The 17,379-nt window shown below is 38.1% G+C and overlaps 2 protein-coding genes across 3 annotated transcripts in view; one reads left to right on the forward strand and one right to left on the reverse strand.

Moving 5' to 3' along the window:
* Positions 1–234: 234 nt before the first annotated feature.
* ccni2 (cyclin I family, member 2) lies at positions 235–3,884 on the forward strand. The gene is made up of 5 exons (XM_037747967.1): positions 235–713; positions 1,905–2,061; positions 2,898–3,032; positions 3,397–3,471; positions 3,599–3,884. Exons 1-5 carry the CDS (start codon positions 547–549, stop codon positions 3,767–3,769), a joined length of 705 nt encoding a protein of 234 aa, XP_037603895.1. The 5' UTR covers positions 235–546; the 3' UTR covers positions 3,770–3,884.
* A 2,945-nt stretch (positions 3,885–6,829) lies between these two features.
* Positions 6,830–17,379, reverse strand: part of sept8a (septin 8a) — a 44,296-nt gene continuing 33,746 nt past the window's right edge. The window contains exon 10 of one of the 2 annotated variants that reach the window (XM_037747965.1): positions 6,830–8,198. In XM_037747965.1, coding sequence (XP_037603893.1) covers positions 8,033–8,198 — 166 coding nt within the window. In that variant the 3' untranslated portion in view covers positions 6,830–8,032. Of the gene's footprint in view, positions 8,199–15,109; positions 16,186–17,379 lie in introns of those variants that run through there. The other variant, XM_037747966.1, reaches the window with a different exon arrangement.

The raw sequence follows: 17,379 nt of genomic DNA on the forward strand, positions 1-17,379 counted from the left end.
TTCATAACAAACTTGCCTGCTGTGAGAGAGAAATAATCAGCTTGCAGCAGGATTCATTCACATAAAGAGGGTAAAGTTATATTTCTGCAAACTAAAAACAAACATATTCTTGAGGTCAAAACACAAGAAAAAATCTTCCATTTCCAGTGAAAGCTCGACCATTTTGTGTGAGGGGTCCCGTATGTTTGACCCACTAACACATTTCTACCTAATAGAGACGGAGTGACGTCACGGCGGGCGGAGCCAGCAGGCGCGTTCAAAACACAGCTTGCCCTCAATCCTCCGATTTCTGCTGCTTCCTGCCTTATTTTTTTGCGCTTATTTTTGCGCCCTGAGCACCAGTTATTTGAAGTACTTCGCGCTTTATCGCCTTTTTGGGTTTTATTTGTATTTACTCGTTTTAATATAATGCGGCTGCTTTCTGTAGATTCACCACAAAACAGGCTTTTTTTGTGCAGGGATCTTCTCCTCCAACAGCATCCTACTGTTGTTTGCTACTTTGTTGCTTCTTCGGTTGAATATGGACTTATAAGGAAAACCGTATAAATGCACCTGTCGTTGAAGAGATATCCTGCTTTTATAATCAAAGAGGTAAGACTGTTTGAAAGCAAAAAGCAAAAACAAAGAAGAGAGAAATGCTTTTGCAGCAGCAGCAACTGTGCAAAGAGGCTGCAGCAGCTGCAGCTCCATTATCCCGCCTGCATCCTGAAACGTTATAGCATATATAGCACATTAAAACAACACTTATTTCAACGTTTTTGCTTTAAATACAGTTGCTCTAACATGCCAGCTTGTGCACAGGCTGAAAAAATGGCGATGTTGTTTAGCAAACAGAGCGATTTCCTGCTGCAGAGTTGTCTCTCAGCAGAGAGAGCGGCTGGTCTGATGTTTACCAGCTTATTATACTAACTGTCTGATATTTAAAGGAGCTGTTAAAGGTGATGTTTTGGTGTTAAATTTTGTCCTGTCCCAAAACTTTTCTTTTCATTTTTTTTTTTTTACCGCTGATTTTTATTTACCTCTAACCTTTGCTACTATTCATCTATATAGCCTACACTATATAGATGAATAGGCCTGTATCGGCTGAAGGAGTTCATTGTTATTATTGTTAAACCCTCTGAGTAGGGCTGCAACTAACGATTACTTTCATTATCAATTAATCTTGCTGATTATTTTCGAGATTGATCGATTAATTGTAGGGATGCAACGATACTGGATCAGATATCGGGCCGATACTGACTCAAATATATATAACCTTTTATTTAACTAGGAAGTCACATTGCGATTAAAACCTCTTTTACAAGTGAGACCTATAGCCAAGACGGGGTCAAATAGCAGCATCCAACAAATAAAGACAACACTGAATCACGACAGCAACAGTAGCCGGATCATACCGGTGTCTATATAGCTATATGAAATGAACATAGTGAAAAATGTCCATCCCATTTTAAGTCCAAGGTGATGTCTTTTAAATGTTTTGTCAAGTTAGTTGGCAATTATTTTTCTGTCGATTTGACTTATTGTAGCTCTCCTCTGAGGCCCTTAGTTTATATGAAGCATATCTTAATAGATGATTATAATAATGCCTGACAATGACTCTGACTATATACATGCTGAAAATCAAACATTTTTACTGTATTAATTTAGATATTTTCCAAAGTAAAAGTCCCTCGAAATGTATGATTCAACTTTTTCCCATGGCCTAGTGTTTAAAAAGTTAACAAAAATCGCAATAAATCGTAATATCGAGTCGGCACTCGAGTATCGTGATAGTATCGAATCGAGAGATGGATGTATCGTCCCCGCCGTGATGATTAAGGTATTTTAAGGGAAGTTTTGTTCCCATAGTAATCCCTTTATCTGTTGTCTTTCTCCCCTTCCTCCTCCTCCTCCCTCTTCATCAGGTGTGTGTGCCCTGGGTGCAGCCTGGCCTGTGCTGTAGTGGCGATGAAGAACCCAGGAGCCGCAGAGAGCCGTCGGTTGGTCGGCCTGCTGGAGGCCGCTCTGGTCCGGGAGGCTCGCCTCTGGAAGGTACCCATCTTCAAGAATGGTTGCATCCAGGTGAGACCAGTGAGACTGGGCATTACCAGCTTGTTTAAAAGGTGCAAAGTGTTGCATTTTAATGTTATTAAAACATTAACGCAGTCATGTCCTCATGTAGGTATACTAACTCTGAATAACGGCTAAAACAGGCAAGTTTCTATGATGACTAAATCAATCTCGGTCCTCTCAGTTAACATGAAAGCGAACGATTCTTTTGTGGCAGGAAGCAACAAGCTTTATGGGAAACGTCTTCTTCAGATTAAGAAACACAAATCTACTGTTGTAATAAGAGGCAGACTGTGGTCTCATGTGTTTATGGAAATTATATCTGCTCTCTTTAAGCTCTTAAAAGGTTACTTCCTGTGATACAGAAATCAATATTTAGAGTAAGAACATTACCGGAAATTTAATGAAACCAACATCTAAAAGTCATTACATGTAAATGCGAAAGAACGTTTGTCATTGTGCCTTTTTGATGGCGTATATCTGTAACGTTCCTGTATGAAATACTGCATACAGCGTAAACACCGAAGCCTTACAAGTTGTGGAAAGTTTCATGTTACGGGTTCATAGTAGAAAAGGCCAATTTGACTAATCCAAAACACAATTAAGTATTTGCTTTTACAGTGTGTAACAATGAGGGGGATCTATTCGCAGAAATGGAATATATTTTCTTTAGCTTAGAATGAGAGTAGTTCTTCTACACACTTGGCACACGGGAGAAGTTTCAGTTAGTTGCAATCTGCCTCCTCACTGCCGAATGCTGCCAAATCCTACACACTACCACCTTCCATAACTGCCTGACTTCTAATATTTCATTTATTAACCAATGGTTGTCTCCTTTGACTCCTCAGGGTGTTGACATCTCTTCATCCCAATACCAAGAAATGATTCTCTGGCTCGGAGAGATGAACCGGCTGTTCCATTTCTGTCCAGAGACCTTTGCACTGGGAGTGTGTGTCCTCAACCGACTGCTGTCCACTGTCAAGGTAGACGGATACAACATATAGGATTTACAACATTTGGTCCAAAACCTAAAATTGACTCTTTCAGAACGGACATCTTATTTGTATTCTTCTTCTCTGGTCCATTGACCCTTAAGCCAAAGGTTCAAGTCTGTATTCAATGAAAGCATTTAATCTGTATTTGACATAATATTGTTCTCCTAAATAGGGCTGCACAGTGAATTGGAATAATCATATCTACTTTTGTCTATTTACTTGCAAATTGTACTGTGTAAAGTGTATTTCAAACCTCTCTGACCTTTTGACAGCAACAATGTACAACATGCAGCTTACATTTCTTTGTTGTTTCTGGTTCTTGAGAGTTAAATGATGTATTTTCTTTTCATAGGCCCAACCAAAATACCTGAGATGCATAGCTTTTACCTCACTGGTCTTGGCTGCCAAAATCAATGAGGAAGATGAGGTAAGATCTTCCTTAAGGATACAGAAACAATATGTCAGATAACCCAAAAAAAACAACACCCACGTCAGTGCTATTTGAAAACAATACGTTTATTTGCTTCCCTTTTTGTTGTTGTCTGTTTAAACAGGTAATAGGTTCTGTTCAAGACCTGGTTGTGCAGAGCGGATGCAGCTTTTCAACAGCGGAGATTCTTCGCATGGAGAGGATCATTCTAGACAAGCTGCACTGGGACTTGTACACCGCGACGCCAGTCGACTTCATTCACATAGTAAGTCAGCAGAGAGACAAGCAAACATGACTGTTTTAACTGAACCTGAGCTGTCAAGAGCATCTCATAGTGAGCTGGCTGGAGCTGCAACGATTAATCGATTAGTTGTCAACTATTAAATTGATCGCCAACTATTTTGATAATCGGTTTGTGTAATTTTTTTAAGAAAAGAAGTAAAAATTGTCTGATTCCGGCTTCTTAAATGTGAATATTTTCTGGTTTCTTTACTCCTCTACAAAAGTAAACTGAATATCTTTGAGATGTGGATAAAATAAGACATTTGAGGATGTCATCTAGGCTTTGAGAAACACTGATCGACATTTTTCACCATTTTATACACCAAACAACTAATCGATTAATCAATAAAAATAATCAACAACGAAAATAATCGTTAGTTGCGTCCCTACAGCTGGATGCACTTTGAAATGCTTTTGTCAATTCAGGTCCTGGTCTTGCCCTAAAAAAACACAGCAGTACAAAAGCACACATTAAACCATCATGCTTGCATCAAGATGGTGTTTTACAAAGTACCTTCACCACCCCCTCAGTAAAGAATTGGTCCTAGTAGAGATTGTGCATTTATTTGATTTGACTCATTGTGCCCATTATTATAATAATTATAAACTCCATTCAGTCCTGGTTGGAGTGTGTCCTTCCCTTTTAATCATCACTGTAGCCAAGAAGGGGAAAATAAAATCATGCTTCTCTCTAATGCAAATAATAAAAATCGAAGAGCCTGATTAGATTATATGTTGTTGTTGTAGAGCTGCAACGATTAATTGTCAACTAGTAGATTTACATTTGGTTTTCCAATACATCAGAATAAAATAGATTAAATATAATTAAATATTGGTTAATTTAATAATATGGTGTAGACATTTTATTGTCTTTGCACACTTAAATTGTTTTTAAAAAATCTAATCTAATAAATGGAATAAATCACCTTCCTTTTAAATAACTGCTAACCCTAAAAAAATCACTGCTTTAATGTCACATCATCGTTTAAATGCTACGTGACGGTCTATTTAAAGATTTTCATTGTCGGCTATCTGCAGCTTCAGTGCAAACGTGACAATATTGGACAAACCCAAGTTACAGTATAACCCAGGCCAATTACCCAAACCCTGTGTACGTGGACAAAAAGCAACAAAGACACATAACAGAACAAGGTCTGAATAGAGCTGCTGTATACTCCACGTAGGACTGCATTTTCAAGCTGCGAGCTAAAATAACAGGCGTGTTGCATATCAGGCCAAGGCACTTCTGACTAACTGTTAACCCGCAGCCCTACAGCGGATACCCGAACCCTGCTGCCACCAGAGGGGGTGTGTGGAGATAGAAGATCCCGTCAAACCTCACGAGACTTGTAACAGAAACATAAGACGATTTGGGTCGTTAGCGCATCTAGAACATGCTGTGAGTTGTTGACTGTTTTCTAGTGTCGAAGCATTGTTAAAAAATTCCATGCTGTGAGTTTATGGCACAATATAGTTTAACAGCTTGGATCTGTTCACAGTAGTTTAATTGTTAAACCCTCACAAATCATTGACTGAGGCAGTAACCACCGACTGAACTGTCAACAAACACGCACACAACATCATTTAAAGGTCCCTTCATGCTGTCGGGCCCCGGGCTGTATTCATATCGCCTCTAACAGGAAGTCATTCAATGATTAAAGATCGGTAACTAATACCACCAAGGAAACAGTTTGAGCACGTATTGATGGGCTTCACATAGCGCTGGCTGATATCAATATATCACTGTTATGTATGCAAAGAAAAGTTGCATTGAACATCAATTTGATTATTTAAACTGTAAACCGTTTACACTTGTAAAACAAAACTTCAGTAACTACTTATGTTAGTGTTTACCATAGACTGTGTATAAAAATAGCCGACATGACAGCTCCCCAAAAGTGAAGCCAAAACATCTCGACCTCCCCCTGGTGGCTGGCTGCAGAATAGGTCATAAAGCCCGCCTCCTCCATGTTAGTGGATGGGATAGTCAAAGTACACGCCAAATAAATTTTTCCCAAAGATGTTTTTTTGTCATTTTAGGTAGTTCTCATCCCGCTGATGTATGTTCAAGTGTTAATTTTTCTGACAAGTTTGGTTTTAATTAGTTATTTGATGCTATAAAACGGGGGGTGAGACGTCATGATTGACAGCTTTAACTTTCCATAACTGTCACAAGTCTGTGTAAAAGAGGAATAGATGTGTCAGTTTGATCATAAATGTAGTTATAGAAATATTATGGTTAGTTGTTGAGTCTTTTTAGCCAAACCGCTACCGTGGTGCTAACGTAGCAGCTACGTGGCTCACGCTAGCAAGCTGCTCGGCTCGTGATTGGCTCGGGTGGGTGTGTGGGCGGGACCACGATACCGCGGCTCCAACCCCCCCGATCACTACAGTGCAGACTCTGGCTCCTAATGACATCACAATATTTTGGCTTCACTTTTGTACAGTAGGAGGAAGTGGAGACGTAAAACAAATGACTGTGAATGAGGAGGTTGTAAACCAGCAGTTGGATGCTTTATGAATACAGCCCGTAATTTTCTTGACAGAAATAGTTTCACACACATTGTATTGATCCACACTATTCAAAGGATTTCCATTGAGACGGATACCATAATTCCTGATACACGTCTTCTATTGAATCAATAGAAGACAATATATCAAATCACCCCCGGTTGATTTGTGAAGTCTTGTCATGCATTTCTTTCTGTGAGTCAATAATCTGATCCCGGACCAACGGGACTACCTACATTCCCTCAATAAATAATAAACAGATTTGTTTGTGATATTGAATATTGGTGGAGGAGTGATACATTTTGCTTAAAGCCACAAACCATAAACTGTCACCAAAAAGCGGTTTGGCACATTTGGACTGATTCAGCGTCTTCTGCAAAACTAAAAATGGTATTTTCCCGTACAGATCGAACTGATATTAGTGTCATAGGTTTACAGCGTGTGGAGTTATTGTTGTGAATCGATTATTGTCCTAGCACTTCACTTTAGGTATTACAAAAAATCCAAAACTTTTAAAATAAATAAATAAACTATAATAAAATAAAGACATTTTCTCTTTTTATACTATTCAAATAAATATTTTTATACTTTTGAACAACACTGTATCTCACAATTACATTCTTCCCCCCCCTGCCCAGAAGAAATTACTCTGCATTCCCTTCCCTAAATAAAGTGTTATATTATCCATTGTCTATAAAACAGCGATCAATAAATAATTTGTCACAGACTCTCCACCATGACACTTTGATATGAATAAATAAGAGGATTTACAGAGATGCTTTGTCATTTCCTCTCAATAGAGGCAGAATCAGCGATGTGATGCTCAAATCTTTCACCATCCTTGTTTGCTACATCACCCTGAATTACCAATGTTTCCAAAAATGGAGTGAAGAAGGAAAACTTGAGGAGGAGAAAGGGAGTTTAGAGAGTTTTAAGAAGTCAAGCGGACCTGTTTCAGGGATTATTTTTTTGACTTTTTGCACCACATCGCTGAATCTACCTCCCAGTAAACTCCACTTTCTTTAGAAACCCATGGCTTATTTTTGCTACCGAGTAAGAGACGAACTAAAGCAAATGAGCTAAACACAACATGAATGACATTTGACTGCAACATTAGAAAGATTGCGTTGATATTTCGAAATCTAGTCTGTGATTTTTCTTCTGTTTTCTAATCCCGGTGTGACAAGAATAGGAAGAAACTCAAAGCGTCCTCTTTAACATGGAGCCCCCCGCTCAGGTTGTGATTTACAGTTCCTGCCTACAGATGGGAACACAGAAAAGCACTGCACGTACGATACAATACGAACAAGATTACTATGATTCCTCAGGCAAACGGGGTCGGGTCGTCATTAGTAAAAACCTGATGGTGACGTTCTCTATCTGTTGCTCAAAGTGTCGTCCTGCACAGAGCGATGAACACTTGAGAAGAGTAGAGAATCACAAAGGGACAGGAGAACGAATCAAAGGAATGAATGACGTGTTGATGTTTTGTCAGGTATGAAAGGTTGGGCGTTAAATGCACGGCTATATCTGATGTTGGTATGAAGTAGTAGAGGTGAAGGGTGAGCAATGGATGGACAATGAGACAACAATGACATCATTATGCTAACGTTTTGGTCTCGTTCCTCTCCCACTCCTCTGCGGTCTAGTTCCACGCCCTGCTCATCTCCGGCCACCCTCACCTCATTCCGTCCATCGGGCTCGGCTCTGGCGTCGGCTGGGACTCGCCAACTGACCCCGGTGTGCTTCCCGGCGGGCCGGGGCATCAGAAGAGGCCCGCAGGCCTCCAGGCGGCGTTGTGGACCAGACAGGTGCAGCACTGTATGGCCTGCCACCAGCTTTGGCAGTTCAAGGGCTCCACGTTGGCCTTGGCCATCATCACTTTGGAGCTGGAGGCGCTCACGCCCGACTGGTTCTCCATCTTCACCGAGCTGCTGAAGAAAGCACAGGTAAGAGAAACGCACGGGACTGATAGGAACGCTTCTTCTTCATGATTATAGATGAGTGAAGAGAGCGTGACATCGCATATGTTTATTTACCTGAAGACACCAATGGAATGAAAATGTATACTAGAGATGATTTTAGCTTACCACAAATATATTAGAATCTGCATAAATGTTGGTTGATGAAGAACTGACAGGTTTATTTTATTATTTTGATAATTATATTATTATATTTATGCATTCTAAGAAATTATATAGTTAGAGCATACAATAAAATAAAAAACACAAGATTAAATAAAATAATCAACAGAGGAGAAAAAATAATTAAAAAAAGAAACAATTTAATGCAATATATAACAATAAATGTATAGAAATATAAGTAAATAATTAAAATAAGAAATGAGAATATGTGCATTAAACGCATGCAACATTTAACCACAGTGCAAATAAGTAAATACAACATGCTGAGAAGTGGAATCTATTTAGTGTATTAAATATGAATTAAATATTTATGTGTTGATAAATTGAAGTGTGAAAGGATGAATAAAGGATTTACACTCTCCTAACAATTAATTAATTAGTTTTGTAAGATAGCAGTTTTTATCTTTAGATGTCTCAAGCTATTTTTTGAAAAACACCTTTTGCAGTGCAGAATTGACATCTTTTTTCCTCCATACTATACTGGTGGTTGCTTTGGATGAAAAGGCACATATTGGCACATTCAGGTCAACAGATGATGCTCCGTACTGCCAAAAACCAACACACGTTTCATTAATGTCATTCAGCTGCTTCTACAGGTCCAACATGGTCAGAATAATGAGCACGCTGAGGAAACTAAGGGAAGGAAAGGATATTTTAGTGAACTTTAAAAAGCACAAACCTGCACTTGTCAGTAAAGCACTTGCACCCTATTTCAAGGTCAATGAAGGTGTTCACAGGTTGACCACACTGATCATCTCAGAAATGATTCTCTTAATCATTCCTTCTGAAACCCATTGTGATGTCTCTGCTCTCCCAGGTCGATAGCGGCGAGTTCATCCACTGCAAAGAGATGGTGGACGAGTACCTGAGCAGCCTGGAGTTCTCCCTGCCGGCCAACGCCATCTACATCTTCGACAGCGCCCAGATCCAGGACGAGGAGCGCGCCTGGAGCCCCACATTGCGCCTCAGGCGGGGGCAGGGCGGCAGACAGCACGGGGAGTCTGACGAATATTACGACGGTTTTATGTGTCTGTACGACGATGAGGCGGTGCAGGGGAACAACGCTGAGGGTTTGTTTGAATCGCAGAAGAAAAACGTGTCGCCCTGCCCGCCGCTGCACCCCGCTGTCAACTAGACGGGACATTTATTCACACCGTCCACCTCTTACACAGTCCAACAAACTGTAGTTCAGCACATTTTAGGACCTCATTTGTAAGTTTCATGGTGATCTGAAGTAACTGACTTAAATCCAGATGTTACTCACCTGCCATAACATTTAGGAATCATAAAGAAGATATTGTTTTCCGAGCACTTGTCCATACCCAAATGTGAATCTGGAGGTGTTTCAGGTGACTGAATGTTTCTCTGGTTTCAGAGTTACTGGTCCATTTAAGTTCTCTACCTATTCTTAATATTATTATTATTATTATTATTATTAATGCCATATTTTGTTCTACTTTTTAACCTACCTGTCCTTTAATATCCACCGCCAATGGTTTTGTTTAACAAGTCGGAGGTTGCAGGATAAGAATCAGGCAGTTGTGTGTGTTTTTACGAGTGTGGTTGAAGCCATGAAAGGCTCTTTTTTACGTTTGAGAGTTGATTTTGTTGGATGTGAGGTATCTTGGTGCTTCGGTTCCCTCCAGAGCCACATAGCACTTTGAGATAAAGACAAGCTTCTTTTTTTTTTTATGCAAATTATATTTTTTCACAACCTTTTTTATTATTATTTTTAATCTCTTACTTACTTGTACTAATTTCTGTGCTGTTTTTATTTAGCAGTTATTTACAACAAAAGCTAAATTTTTACAAAAAGAAAAAGCTTTAATTTCCTGACTAAATGCTGCAAATGTTTTTATTTCATTAATGCTTCAGTCTGTGTTGATTTGGTTTATGCAACTATTGTTACATATCAGACAAAACAAGAGCACCTTTTGGGAGATTAGTTCAACACTAGAGCAGAAAAAAAATGGTTTTGACATGAGATTATGTGATTGATGACCCAGCATCAATGTTCTCATTTAAATTTTATTTTTTTTATTATTATTATTACACACTGTATGAGAGCACCAATAATCCTACTCCAATTATTGTTACTGAAGTATTGGGATAAAAGTTTTTATTTTGTAAATACCACCTACTTCTGTTACATCCTGATGCTGATATTTAACTGAAAACGGTGACAAAATATGATGTTTTCAATCGTAACTGTATTTAACGTTGGCCGATACATGAACATGCAGTGTGTCCAGAGGTGTTTGCCTCCACTGCCAAACATCTGACGCCTATAGACACTGAACTGACTCTAGTCAGCGGTGTGATCTTTAATGTGAACTGGTTACTGTTTGTTTTCTCGCTTCTTCGCTTTGATTCATCCAGTCCAGCTGGACGCTACACCAGTGACCAATGTAAAGGTTTTATTTTTTTTTTCTTCATTTACTGAGGCAGCTATATCTCATCGTCTGGTCAACCACAGAAATAAAGCTATGACTTCAAAAGTCTATCATTTTCTGGTTTGTCACTTTCTAAAGTTTGGAGGAGCTTTTCCTGTGATTGGAAGGTTAAACGTTTAGTCCTGAATCAGGTGGAGAAAATAAAAATGTTCTCCTTCTTATTGTCTCGAAACAAAGCAGCAATCTACTGAAGTCCATATTTTGCTTTGTGTGTGTTGTTCCTATAAAGATACGACTATACCGACGTGATTTGGGTCCCTCCATAAATCACATGTAATACTAATAGGTTGTATTCAGCATACACTAACAATAAAAGTCCATAGCAGTCCCAACCACACAGGAGTTTACACTTATGTTGCCAGATTAGACCTCTTCTCAGGACTACTGGTGCCTTCAAATGGGGTCGTGTTAACCGTGTTCATGAGAAGAGTCCATATGAATTATATAATATTGTGGTATTCACGACCTCGTTAGTGGAAAGTTTCTGACACCTCCAAGTTCACGAGTTGTGACGTGTTTGTTTGACGTTTAGCTGTATATTGTTTTTCTTCGTAATTGTATAATATGTCTGAGGAAAATGTTGATATTCCCAAAGGCCTCATCTTCCTCTGTCATTATGCCTTTGCATTTCCTGCATTATGTTACTTGCTTACTGGCTTGCTAAATTGTTCGCCTCTGTGGCTTCTAGATGCCGACAGTAACGTTAATATTACCGTTGCTTAGCAGCGGCGTTCTCACGACTTAACAACTTGCACGCCAAGCATATCATGTACACGACTTCCCAGGTTGTAAACGTGAGCTCACGAGTTTCATTTGGAGGCACCATCTGTGCAAATAATACTTGATAGAAATAGCATACATACCGTGGACAATTGGCCTTTGTCATAGCAGGGTAAACACACAGGTGTAACTGATGAAATTAATTAGTGTCACAGCCAATCCAGCATGCACAGTACAGGGACATAATTAATGTAATTAATTACACCTGTGTTTGCCCTGCAATGACAGGTCGAGATAGCTGCTGTGAAAAGGGCCTATTGACGTGATTTGGGTCTCTTCATAAATCAAATGTTATACTAATGGGTTGTATTCAGCATACACTGTAAAAAATGTTAAAGTACCTACACACCCATAGTCCCACCCACACAGGTGTTTACACTTATTAGATTTCTTAAGACTACGTGGGCATGTACAAATAATACTTGATAGAAATAGCGTACATACTATGGACTCTACTTTTTGAGGGCACAATATAGTCAATGCATCCCAACTCGTCATATACTAGCGCTTTATCAGAACCCCTCAGAGTCACTCTTTTCGGTCGCAGTAAAACACGTGCTTAACGTTGGAAAGTAAACAAAACCACTATAGTTAGGTTTAGGAAAAAACAACATGGTTGAGCTTAAAACTACTATGTTTGTACAGTGAAAATGGCACTGAGTGTTGTGAACACGGGACACGAACAGCGGTCTCCTGGATAAAAGCCTTATATCTGTTGGACCCATCCACCCATCATACTGATGCTAAATAGTATTTACCGTCGGTATTTGACGCCCTGGGAATGAGAACGGGCTGGCGGAGTGGATAAATTCAACAATTTCAAAGTTTGGACAGTAAATATAATGCACTTTATAGTAAATAAAGGGGGGGATTTCTCTAGTCTAATCAGCCAGGCTAATTAAAACACCTGTCTGCAGGGCCTTTCGGGTTTATCTGCCCATTACCACCAGGAAAAAAGGGGAAAATTTTAATTGATAAAAACCCTCAAAATTCAATAAAAATTCAGAAAAACAAATTTAGACTTTCTAAATCAGACTTCAACGTATTTACAGATCTTGGAGAGAACTATTACTGCATTATGTGAAAAAATGTTATATGTATAAAGCCCTTTGTGCTTCCAGAGGGAGCAGCAGGAAATCTGATGAATCTGCATGTGACTGACTACAAGTTTGAAAATGATAAAAAAAAAATCTGGAGGTGTGGAGTTATAAAGAAGAGAGCTTACCAGACATCTATAGCCAGCTCCTCATCTCTGCCGCTACATTAGCCACTACTGGCAACACTACTACTACTTGAGTTGCATTGTGGGTAATGTAGGCGCCAGGTTTTGACAAGGAAGAAGAATAAAAAAGACAATATCTCTGGTTCTGCTGCAACGATTTTGATCTTTTTTTTTTTTTTTTAAACTGTCCATCATGAATCTAACAATGTTATAGAAGTATAATCGTTTAATCGGTGGAGCACTCAATGTCACAATTATGACTATAATTATGTCGGTTTATTTCACAACAATGAATTTTGTAAATTGATGTACACTAATTTAAAAGTTATTAGATAGTAAGTCAAAATAATAAGATAGATACTATCTTATTATTTAAACTTGATAAATCAAAAGTTTGATTTATAGTTTTGACTTAACGTGAGTATTTCTGTTTTCATCATTCCTATAATGTCCTTTTCCCCCCTTCTGCTGGCAGGAATGAACTTCCATAATAACCACACTTTAGTATTTAATATCTTCCTAGTCAGCAGTTTGATGGAGTTTGCCCCATATGACTTTCCTCTACTTAATGTGCAGTTAAAATCTTTGAGACTTCCTAATGTAGTTTCCTAATTCCTCTCAAAGCTCTGTTTGACTATACAGCACTATACCTCAATAAGATGTGTACACAGTGTCAGTGTGTTCCACTCATGTTGTCCTGAATGTAGAACAGACTGTCAGAGAGCCATTATCACTCAGCTTTATTAGCGGAGGGTGTTGATGGTGTACTAAAGGAGAAAGAGAGAACAGAGAGCTCTGAACAGATTGTACTGCTGGATGAGATCCAAGCAGCCCTGCAGGTGGTGGACAGAATAATAATAGTGCTGGCAGAGCCTTCACAGTAAAGACAAAACCATTAATATCTCAATATTGGGTCGTGTTTTCAATGATTCATTATGTGCCGTTAAATAAACACAATACAGGAAAATTAATTAATTTAATTAACTTTTTGTTCTTAAGACAAAACAAAAGGTGTTCTGATGTTTTACTGACCCAGCAATAAATCAATTTATTGAAAAAAATAACTGGAAGATCAGTAGATAATGAAAGTCATCATTAGGTGCAGGCCTAAATGATAATATTCTGAATTTATATTTACAAAATCATGTACTTGGTTAAACAAATAAATGTTTTCTGGATCGCAAGTATAAAGATATTTCACTTTTTAGAGATAATAAATTATCTTAATTTAAGGGACTTTAAATTAAAATGTCCATTGCACATGCCTATTTAACATGCCGCATATAAATGCAAATATTAATGTCAAAATCTTGCCCTCATTTATTGATTTTCATCAATTACTAATATTTAAATGAGCAAGCATTACAAAATTAACTAGTCACAACCATAAACTGTTTATAAGAAGTGGACAACGCCGTGGTAGCGACCTGTCAATCACAAGGTAGCAACGCCCTAAAGCATCCCCTGCTTTATGGTCTATTTGACTCTAAATGAGACCATAATTCACTAAATGAACATCATGCTGTATTGAAGAAGACTTGAAACTAACGATTGAGACCATAAACTCATGTTTACAATGTTTACTGAGGTAATAAATCAAGTGAGAAGTATAGGCTCATTTTCTCATAGACTTCTATACAATCTGACTTCTGTTTGCAACCAGAGGAGTCGCCCCCTGCTGGCTATTAGAAAGAATGCAAGTCACTTCAGCATTGGCTTCACTCTGTGTTTTCATACTGGAATGATGAAAAGCTGAAAGGGAGGTGAAGTGAGGAAGCTGTTATTGAGTGCTGAAAAGCACCCATGTGGTTTTTTAAAACAACCAGCCGCAGTTTGTGTTAACACATTTACTGTAAACACCCACGCCACTCACATACATCATCTCCTCTTTCACACACACTTCCTCTGTAGACATACAACGTCAAATAGTTCCTTCTTCACCTTTGTCAAACACACACAAACTGTAAACATGCGGTCTTGCACACACACATCCAGCTGAGGTCAGCAGCGTGGTGGTGAAAGCAGGGAGGATTATGTGCAGACTGAGCAAACAGCTCTTCACCAAACAGGAAACGCTGTGTCTCAAGCTGACAGCTGCCGGGGTTACAGTTGAGGCCGACAGCCTCTGCATGTTGTTTTTGTGTGTGTGAGGGAATAAAGTGGCTTCACCTGCCTGTGTTTCACTTTCATCTCCCAAATGGCTGTATATCGTCACACAAATCACGGCAGAGAGACACATCAAAGTCGGGAGGAGGGGGTTTGCATTTATTTCCAACGACAGACAGTAAATACAGCTGCTCTCTTCTCTTCTCTCTCCGAGTGTAAACTCTTCTACAGCGAGCTGAGGCGTATGTATGTTTTCCTGAATCCTGTTTGTGTATACGTATATATATATATATATACTGGCTTCATGATTGTGTCCACTGTCACAACACTCAAGGCGGTCGCTCATGGTTTTACAATAAAGATACATCATTTGTGGACAACGTACACCGTCATATGTGCTTTCTTACAATAATATATCATATTCAAAAACTAGTACATTTTGCATATTAAGCTGGGTAGAAAATATTCACATACATTTATTTGAGTTAATATGAAACAGCACCAGAATATTGCATAAGTTTTTATTAGGAGTTAAGTCTAAGCTCTAGGTTGTCAGTACCTTTGTATATCCAGTTAAGTATACAGGTACTCAGTTTTATTGCTTGAGATTACGCTAGTTAAATGTATTATTTGGGCTCAGGGATTTATTCTACTACTTAATCTAACCCGGACAACATTTCAAACAGCTCAGGTATTTAAAAAAATGTAGGAAAGGTTTGATTTAACTGATTTAGTAAGACGTATAAAATCAAGCACACCCTAAATTCTTTAAAAACATATTGAACGGTTTGCCCACTTTAGTACCAAAAGGTTTGAACCTCTCGTTTCTGTTTGAATAGTTGATGGAAAAACACAAAACAATATTTAAAACACAACATAGAAAAACAAAATGCATATATATATAAAAAGTGTCTCCAAAAAAAGAGCATAGAATGAAAGATCCTGAATAAATGAGATGGCCACTGTTGGCAGGTGAACATTTTCTCCTCATTATCTCTCACCATCTTTCACTCTTTTTTCCCCCTGTGGCTTCATCATCATGATCATCATCATCATCATCCTCTGTGTCTTTGGTCCATGTGCACAATGTCAAGATGGAATGTCGAAACAATAAAAACAAACAAACAAAATAAAACAGGTGTTGTCGTTGCTGTGGTGATGGAGGACAAATCCATGGTCGTGTGTGGGAGGGTGTACAGCGCCCATAAATTAACTGAAAAACAATGACAAACAATAAACAAAATAAATTGAATGAATAAACAACTACTTTGTGAAAATGAGAAATTATGAATAAATATTTATACAGAAAACTAATGAAGTAGGTTAGAGTTGAAGCATGTGGAGGACTAAAGCTGCTATTATAATAAATAAATAAATTAATAAATAAATGAAATAATAAAGAAAGGCATGTAGAAATAAAAGCCTCAATTATCAAATAAATATGTAGGTTAGTTTGAAAATAAATAAATATGGATAGAAATAGAAAAATAAATAAATAACATTTATTTATTATAATGGCTGCTTTAGTCATTTATAAAGCTGCAATTATAATAAATCAATCAATCAATCAATAAATAAATAAATAATTAAAATAAAATAAAATAAAATAAAAGAGATCAAAATGTAGAAATTAAAGCCTCAATTATCAAATAAATGTGCAGGTTAATTTGAAAATAAATAAATATGTGCAGAAATAGAAAAATAAATAAATAAATAACATGTATTTATTATAATGACAGCTTTAGTCCTCCATAGAGGCAAGGGGTGATGGGTTAAAGAGGTTAAAATAAATGCCAGCGCTTGTGTTAGTGAATAGAAAGGAATAGTTTGAGCCATTACAACTACATTCAACATGATGTAGTTAGTCTGTCAGCAGGGGGAGTGCTACATTTTCCTTCTCAATCCTCACTCCTGAATGCATCCTCTGACATGCTACTCTTTATCTGGAATAAACTGTTTTAATATCAACATGTTTCCTAAAGTGTAACAAAACTTAAGAGAGTAAATTAATCACATAAAAGGTAAAACTGAGGATCTGTTGATGTCCTTCACAAAGACACAAAATGGAAGATCAGTTCACTAAAGCAACACTGACGGCAAAGTGTGTGAGCAGCCACAAGATGGAGCCAAGCGTCTTCACATGAATTATCTGATTTCAAGCACCAGAGAGAATGACTTAAAGGATCAGGGTCAGAAGAACATTAACTACAAGCCATGCACAGTTCACTGCATATCATTGTCCAAAACTTAGCATACGTCTTCCGATCATTTCCAACCTCTCAGACAGTTATTAGCTTCAGATATTATCCGTACAGATTAACTTGCAGAGACTTAAAACCTGCTTTGAAATACACCAACATTATGTATTTACAGTGTGTAAGAGCCACTTATGCACATATGTATATTT

The sequence above is a fragment of the Sebastes umbrosus genome, chromosome 17, assembly GCF_015220745.1.
Source record: "Sebastes umbrosus isolate fSebUmb1 chromosome 17, fSebUmb1.pri, whole genome shotgun sequence".
Lineage (NCBI taxonomy): Eukaryota > Metazoa > Chordata > Actinopteri > Perciformes > Sebastidae > Sebastes > Sebastes umbrosus.

Excerpts from the sequence above, each read along its gene's own strand:
- ccni2 (XM_037747967.1), top strand. The coding sequence starts at position 547 with ATGCACCTGTCGTTGAAGAGATATCCTGCTTTTATAATCAAAGAGGTA. Across the intron at positions 714-1,904 it reads CCCGCCTGCATCCTGAAACG|GTGTGTGTGCCCTGGGTGCA; the intron begins TTATAGCATATA and ends CCTCTTCATCAG. Across the intron at positions 3,472-3,598 it reads AAATCAATGAGGAAGATGAG|GTAATAGGTTCTGTTCAAGA; the intron begins GTAAGATCTTCC and ends CTGTTTAAACAG.